Source organism: Neomonachus schauinslandi, chromosome 5, assembly GCF_002201575.2.
Source record: "Neomonachus schauinslandi chromosome 5, ASM220157v2, whole genome shotgun sequence".
Classification (NCBI taxonomy): domain Eukaryota; kingdom Metazoa; phylum Chordata; class Mammalia; order Carnivora; family Phocidae; genus Neomonachus; species Neomonachus schauinslandi.
In genome coordinates, this window is record NC_058407.1 from 25415533 (window position 1) to 25424030 (window position 8498).

Genomic DNA, 8498 nt, shown 5'->3' on the forward strand with positions numbered 1-8498 from the left:
GGGGGGGGGGGGGGGGGGGGGGGGGGGGGGGGGGGGGGGGGAGAAGATAGGGGAAGCAAAGCCTGACATGGGGCTCAATCTCAGGATTCTGAGATCATTACCTGAGCTGAAATCAAGAGTTGGAAGCTCAACCAAGCCACCCAGGTGCCCCCCACCAATTTAAATAATCATTACCACATACTTGGGCTGTTAAGTGCCCTCCAAAATGATCTCCAAGCTTTTCCTGAATGTTTCCTCTTTTCTAACAACCCTGCATATATATGAGGACTAAATTATATTTTATAACAGTCTTCTCTCTTTTTAACATTTTCTTTTTTAAGTAAACTCTATGCCTAATGTGGGGTTTGAATTCCTGACCCCGAGATCAAGAGTCATACGTTCTACCAACTGAGCTAGCCAGGCACCCCTACAACTTTCTTTTAAAAATGCTCCAAGGTTCCTTCAACAAATCATATCATATGGCCAGTATGCACTATTCACTACACTTGGAATACATTCTCGGCATTGTCCTACCCCAAAGTGGTCTCTTCTGTTTGGTTTTATTCCAGTCCCATTCCTTCCAAAGAGCCTTCCTTCAGCACTCAGCCCGCAATTCCACCTCCAAATTTCAATAAACTTTATTGCAGGTACTGGTATATCTTTTTTTTTTTTAAGATTTTTATTTGTCAGAGAGAGAGAGAGCACAAGCAGGGGGAGCAGCAGAAGGAGAGGTAGAAGCAGGCTCCTCACTGAGCAAGGAGCCTGATGTGGGACTCGATCCCAGGACCCTGGGATCATGACCTGAGCCGAAGGCAGACGCTTAACGACTGCGCCACCCAGGCATCCCGGTACTGGTATATCTTTTCCTCCCTTTGTTTTGTCCCTCTACCCCACCACCAGTTTTCCTTTAGAACAAAGATTCTGAAATACTAACCTTCCATCTTCTCAAAGAACTCTCATAATAGATTAGTATGTACTGATTGATACTGATTTTTGATGCAAATTAGGAAAATAACTCAACTGGAGAAAACCAACAGTCCTACAATCATCTTTAAAACATTGATGATTTCCAATCTGACAAATTTTCTCCTTCAATGTCAAGAGATTCATACAACTTCATAGAAGAGCAATGGAACAAACAACACTCTTCAAGATTAAAACTGTGATACTCTACACAGTAGGTCCACAGCAATCTACTATATAAGCTTGAGTTTACAAGCCCCTTTCTTGCTAAGAGCTCAAAATATGTTCATAATTTGAAGCACAAACCAAGGTAAAATGGACAAGAGGTTTGCTTAAGGAAAAGCTAACTATTCTCTTGAACCCTGGCACTTTTTCCACCAAATTTTGACTCTAAGCTCCTTGAAGGCAGAGCGCTTATGTTTCTAAAGGAGAAACAACTACTCTGCATTATCCTAACATGACAAAGTACAGCAGGTATTTTTTGCTAAGGACTAGAAGACACAAGCCCAAGTTGGCAGTGGTTAAGGAAGAGCAGTAGGCTGCAACAGTAGACAATTGAGAATGGGAAAGCCCATCACCCCTTCTACCAAAAGAGACTATAGAATAGCAAATATTCCCTCCACTGTCTTACTGATAGCATCAATTTCCAGAATTTCAAGATTTACTATCTTTAAGAAATCTTATAGGACCAACATACTACAAGCAGCTAGGGTCAGGGAATAGAGTAGGACTCTGTTATATAGAAGGACTCCAATATACTCCTTGAGAATAGAAGGAGCTTTTGTACAGAGTAAAAGGAACAGACTTCAAATCAGGTTCTCGGTTTGAAACTTTGGCTCCACTCTACACATACTAGTTGTGTCACATTGGGCAAATGACATAATAACTATCATTTCCTGAGAAGAGCACCTACTTTGCTAGGTTTTGTGATGGTAAAATGAGAATGCATGTGAAAGTATCCTAGGACAGTGCCTTGTATATATTAGTTGTTCAATAAATGTTAAATAAACAGTCCTTCAATTTCTTTGTTTTTTTTTTTTAAGATTTTATTTATTTGAGAGAGAGTGAGAGTGAGAGAGCACAAGCAGGGGGAGCAGCAGAGGGAGCAGGAGAAGCAGGCTCTCCACTGAGCAGGATGCAGGTGCAATGTGGGGCTAGATCACAGGACTCTGGGATCATGACCCTAGCCAAAGGCAGATGCTTAACCAACTGAGCCACCCAGGTGCCCCAGCAGTCCTTCAATTTCATCTTAATACCCCCTACTTGGCATTTTACCAAGTACATTTTTAAAAAGTTGAGATCTGTGTAATTTGAGCAGTCACTCAACCTAACCAACTTTTTAAGAATTGCTAATAAATACCTTTTCGTTTTTATCTGTGACATTGAGGCTTTAATGTTAATTAAAACACCAGAGAACCGGGGCGCCTGGGTGGCTCAGTTGGTTAAGTGACCGCCTTCGGCTCAAGTCATGATCCTGGAGTCCCGGGATCGAGTCCTGCATCGGGCTCCCTGCTCGGCAGGGAGTCTGCTCCTCCCTCTCATGCTCTCTGTCTCTCATTCTCTCTCTCTCAAATAAATAAATAAAATCTTTAAAAAAAAATAAAATAAAATAAAACACCAGAGAACCATAAACTATATGGACAAATAAGTAGATTTTGTTTAAAGAATGTCATATCTTCTTCCTTTTCCAACCACAAAAATCAAATTTACCATTTACCTTCATCGTCATCATCTCTTTCTTTCTCTTCCAATGCTTGTCTTTCCAATTGTCTTGCTACCTCATCAACTGAGGCTCCTGTTTCTTTATCAGGTTCCTGTTGCCCTGCTGATCAAATATAACATAAATCAAATCTAATAAAGATACTTTCCAACTAGAATATGTTCTAAGGATCCTGGGGAACACACAAGTCCTTTCCTGCCTGATAACTATTTGTGAAACAAAAACAGAAACATTATTATGAACATAACAGAATTTATTTAATGACAAAAATCCCCCACATCTAAGTAGCACTGTTCATTCAACAAAATATCCATTATACCTTCTCTGTGCTAGCAACCAAAGGATAAACAAAAATGTGAGTTGGTCCGTATCCATAAGTTGTCTCACTTTTAAAGTATTTAACAATTAGACTACTACAACAAACACTTTATTAAACAAACAGGTACTTAGATAATAAATGCTGAAGGTCTTAGTAAGAGGAGGATTTCAATGGGACATTGGGAACGTCAAGTCTTCATGAGAAATAAGTCATCAAGCTAGGCTGGGTAAAATCAAAATAAATAGGAAAAGATAATTCCATTACTAAAAAACAAAATTCTTGAACAGCTAAGCACAATACCAGCTTCCCCCTCCACCCAAGTGAATGCAATCTAACTGTAGAAGCAATAGGTGTGTGTAGAAAGAAATAGTATTACCAGTTAGCACATATTGAAATGATATTCTGGCTACTGTAGAGGATTCATATTGAGAGATACAACCGTTAAAAATGTATTAGGGGCATCTGAAAGGACAAACTGAAGAGTCTGAAAGCCAGGAACAGCCACCAGCCTATGTCCTGGGATTAAATTTTCTCTGAAAGTGTCCCAGCACCCACAACTTTCCCTTTTCAACTCCCATTTAATCAATATTTCAGAAAGATATTAACCCTTTCCAACCTCTCTCAACTTCACCTTCATCACTTATAGCCTCTCCATTTGTCTCTCAATCTTTGTGTGGCTGATTTTAAAAACAGGTACAAACATTGTTTTCCTAAAAGGAAGGACCATGGACAACAAAAAACACTGACTTCTCAAAAATTTAAGTTCCTAACTCATAATGTAATCCAAGTGTAAACTTGCAGCCTTACCAATGGATTTAGAGAAGTTCCGTTCCAACCCATAAAATATTCTATCCGAACTGCCTGCAAAAAGCATCATAATTCAGGCGTAAAAGCATCATAATTCAGGCGTAAAAGCCCTGAAGCTTGACGATGCTATGGCTTTAGGCAGGTGAAAATTCGCAGCACTACCACGTATTCTGCAATTACTACTCAGTGACATGACCGCGTGGGCATACACACATATACACACACCTCAAAAGTGCAGCCGGCAACAAAAATCCCTCTGTAAACCGGGAAGGTGGGGGGAGGTGCGGTCAAGGCACTGAGACTTGCCCACTCCACCCCCATCCTTGAAAATATGTTCCAGGTACCTCCAGCAAAGCGGTGACAGTGTGGGTCAGAACCAGATTTTTGAGGAGGGCAAACCGCGAGGAGGGTGGCAGGGTTGAGCCCTGTGCACAGCTTCGAGTCCGTTGCACGATCTGTGTGGGAGCTCAGTTCCAGCACGTCTAAGGGCTCAGGCCCAGCAACCCCAGAACTACCTCACAAGCTGAGGCACCCTTTTCACCCCACCCCACCCCCAACACCTCCCTAGTGCCACAGAAAGAAAAGCCGCCTCTTCCCGAGACTGGAAATCTGTAGCCTGGTTTTGACACACACCGTCCTGGGAATCAGTCCAGTGCAGTGTTCGAGTCCCCAGTTTCTGTCACCCCCGCCCGGCCTGGGCCCAGCCGTTCGACCCTCCCCGGCGGGGACTGGGAACACATAAAACTCCTTTACCTGTGGCAGCCCCTTTACTCTTCTTCTTCTTCCGTCTTTTTTTCTTGGCTGCTTCCTCAGCTGTAGAGGCAGCTCCCTCTTCTCTGTCGTCTGGATCCAGGTCGCCATTCAGGTGGCTCCCGGAGGACGCTGCCTCCTCCACGCCCGCCATGTTGCCCGAGAGAGCGCGCGAGAGAGTGAGACAGAGCGGCGAGGGCCCGCTCCTTCTTCACCCACCTACACCAGCGACGCCGGAAGCTGCTCTCGATGGTACGGGCGCAGGGAATGCTGGGATGTCGGAGGACTCGTCTGCGCGGGTCGCGCGCGAAAGGGCGCGGGGCTGCGGTCGGGATGAGCGCAAGGCTGTAGAGTCTGAAGCGTGGCCGGGGCCATGAGTGACTCGTTTTTTGTCCCGCGCCTTGGGCGTTTCCTGGGCAAATATGCCGGCGTTGGGTCAAGTTGAATGCCAGTTATTGCCCTGTGGCCAGGCCCAGCCCGCAAGAGAGAGGGGCGTCTCTGGTGGAACCGAAAAGTTTTATATTCGCGATAATATGAAGCGTACCGGAAGCGAGGAGAGGGCCCCCAAAATGTGTTCGCTTGTACCCACTCCTTTTTTATGACTCGAAAGGACTGCGTTGTTTTTCACAATTACAGTTCACGGCGAGGCTGTCCAGGCACTTAAGGAGATGAACCTGCAAAAGAGACTTAAGAGGCAGTCAGCACGAGCTTATTAGTAGAGAAGGCAAGGGAAGACCGCGTCTCAGGACCGAGGGAGTGATTAACTGCAGAGTACTGCTAGGAGGTCAACTAAAGAGGACTGAAAAATGTCAGTTGTATATAGTAACATGGAAGCAATTGGTGACTTTATCAAGAGCTACTTAGGTAGAGAGATGGAAGCTGGACTCAAGAAAGTTGAGGAATGAGGAGGTGAGGAAATAGAGAATCTCCTCATCCTTCAAATTTCCTATTAAATGCCACTCCCGCCGAGACTCCTTACCAGCAATCTAAATCAGTCTCTGCTTTTACAACTTCTTGTTGAGTTCTTAACCTTTTTTCATAGCAATTTATAATAATCTAATCTATTTGTTTGAAAAATTATTTTATGTCTATCTCCCCAACTACCTTGAGCTCCGTAAGGACAGGAACCCTGCATATTTTGTGCTCTGTTACCAGCACCGTAGAGCATAGTCTGAGCTCAGGAAATACTCATTATATATGTAGCACTTCAAAAGCTCCAAGTCCTTTATTATCTCATTTTACCCACTTTTGAGCTGAGGAAATTAGAGAGTTTTGTGAACTTGCATCAGGTCATACAGCAAGTGAATAGCAGAATCTAAACCCAGGTCATCAGGCACCAAAAGTTTAATAGTTCTGTATTCTGCCTTCCCAATTGAAATTTCAAATCAGTAAATATTTATTGATTGTAGACTCGAAGTAATTTTTCTTGATGGAAGATAAAAAAAAATGAATAGCACAAATCTGTACCCTCAAGAAACTTTAGCATTTAATGAAATAGACTTGTAAATAAATATGAATTTAAAAAGGTGCTAATAAGTCATATTATTATTTTCTATTCCAAGCTAGTCTATCACAAAGCTGAGAAATTTTAATAGTCTAAAAGATTTTCAGACTAGGGGCAAAAATGTGGCTTGTCAAACTCAGGAGAAATCAAAGCTCTCAACCTTTCGAGTTGCGAAGTTGCTGCCAGAAGTTTTTGAACATCTTTAAAAGTTAAGATCTGCCACATCAAAAATGCCTTCAAAGTTTGTTGTAAATCTTCCCAGTTCCTCTCTAAATTCTGGGAACACTTGGACTATGGCTGCTATCTCAGACCCTTTCCAGGAGACACAGGGTCCTGGAGGACGGAAACAGAACGGTAGGGTTGATAAATGAGTTTTCACAAAGGGGTGCTGGAGATATAGGTTGATCTACAGAATTATCAATGTCAAAATAAAATTTGTTCAGTAAAAAAATACTAAAATGCAATGATAAAACAGTTTCTTTGTTGCAAAGAGATTGTACTCTACTTCCCCTTTCTTTCTTGAAAAGAGGCAAGAAAATAAAACTTTAGGGGCGCCTGGGTGGCTCAGTCATTAAGCGGCTGCCGGGGTCCCCCGCATCTGGCTCCCTGCTCTGCAGGAAGCCTGCTTCTCCCTCTCCCACTCCCCCTGCTTGTGTTCCCTCTCTCACTGTCTCTCTCTGTCAACTAAATAAATCTTAAAAAAAAAAACTTTAAGGTAGTATAAAAACAATACATATCTTAACTATGGTAATGGATATTTACTGGATGATTATTTTCCAGGACACTCCAGAGTTTGAGGTAACTAAGTAAGTACTTAAAATAATAGCCCATGACACTCCTTATTTTCATCATTTTTCTTCATTTGGTTTTCTCTACAAGAGGAAATTGAATAGGACAAAGGAATGAAAAATGTTGAAAACCTAAGAATCTAAAAGAACTAAGAATCTAAGTAAAAAATATAAATACAAGGATAGGCCAGAATATTTTTTCTAGCAAACTACATGAAGTAATTTTGTCTCAGATGGTTAACTAGATAAGCAGACAAAAACATTGTTTTCCTTAGGGAAGTACTTTTCCAATTATAAAGTCAATGAATTATAATAAAACATTTTTTAAGATTTTATTTTTAAGTAATCTCTACACCCAATGTGGGGCTTGAACTCACAACCCCAAGATCAAGAGTCACATGCTCTACTGACTAAGCCATCAGGTGCCCTGATATAATAAGACATTTATTATAATGTCCAGAAATTTTATTTTTTGCTGAGAAAATCTTGATTCTCAACATTTTTAGTCCCAGCCTTATTTTTTGTTTTGAAGTACTTGCTAGTGGTATGACTTTGGACAAGTCAAGTAATTTCTCCCAATTTCTGTTTCTTTTTATGTGTTAACTAACATTACTGTTAGTAAGTTTCCTTATTTCTAAAATGAGTATAATAATAATACCACATAGGATATGGAAATTAAATTTCAGTATGGAGAGAAAGCACTTATGATAGCACAGTATCTTACAAAATAGTGATAAGTTTTAGCTAACATTACTGTTATTAAGTCATGCTCTTGAAAATTTTACATTCGTGTGGATCATTTGATGGCCTAGATATCCTAAGGCACACTTATGTATTACTGACCTTTGGCAATGAGTTAGCAAGAAATGTATTAAGAAAAAAAATTGGGAAAGCTTGATTGCTTAATGTTAAGGATAAGGATATTTTTTTCATATCTTTATGGTTTAAAAAATGCTATAAGGGGCCGGAGTGGCCCAATCAGTTAAGTGCCTGCCTTCAGTTCAGGTCATGATGCTGGGGTCCTGGGATTTAGCACCGGGTTGGCTCCCTGCTCAGTAGGGAGTCTTCTTGTCCCTTTCCATCTGCTTCTCCCCACTGTGTGCTCTCTGTCTCTCAAATAAATAAATAAAATCTTTTTTAAAAAATGCTGTATAACTCTTTAAAATGTATAGATGGTATGGCATATACATGTATATGCCATATTATGTGTGTGTGTGTATGTATATATATATATATATATATATATATATATATATATACATATATAAAATCTCCATACACAGTCACATAGGGGTTAGGGCTTCAACGTGTGAATTTTGGGAGTAACAAAATTCAGATAGTAATACAGACATTGCCAAATGTCCCCTGTAGAAGGGGGCAGGGAATTAGTCCCAGTTGAGAACAACTGGCATAAAGGCAAGAAAAGATATGACGTGTTTAGAGTAAGTACTTTGTGAGGAGTAAATTGAGACCAGATTATAAAGGGCTTTTTATGTTACCTTAAAGAGGATGGTTTTTATTATAAGGCCTGGAGGTGATATGTGACAGGAATGTTTAAAGGTTATTATTTTTAAAAATGCCTAAAATAGAAGACTATAATAGACATGCCAATAACATGTCAACACAATGAATACTATGTAGCCATTAAAAGCCAGTAAAAGGATATGC

The 8498-nt window shown here is 40.8% G+C and overlaps 1 protein-coding gene across 4 annotated transcripts in view; it reads right to left on the reverse strand.

The window, feature by feature from the left end:
- Window positions 1-4880, reverse strand: part of METAP2 (methionyl aminopeptidase 2) — a 32263-nt gene extending 27383 nt beyond the window's left edge. For 2 of the 4 annotated variants that reach the window (XM_044915354.1, XM_021687335.2), the window contains exons 1-2: window positions 4542-4760; window positions 2660-2764 (exon numbers count right to left, since the gene is read on the reverse strand). In XM_044915354.1, coding sequence (XP_044771289.1) covers window positions 2660-2764; window positions 4542-4692 — 256 coding nt within the window. In that variant the 5' untranslated portion in view covers window positions 4693-4760. Of the gene's footprint in view, window positions 1-2659; window positions 2768-4541 lie in introns of all 4 variants that reach the window. The other 2 variants (XM_021687334.1, XM_044915355.1) reach the window with 2 other exon arrangements.
- Between the last annotated feature and the right edge of the window lie 3618 nt (window positions 4881-8498).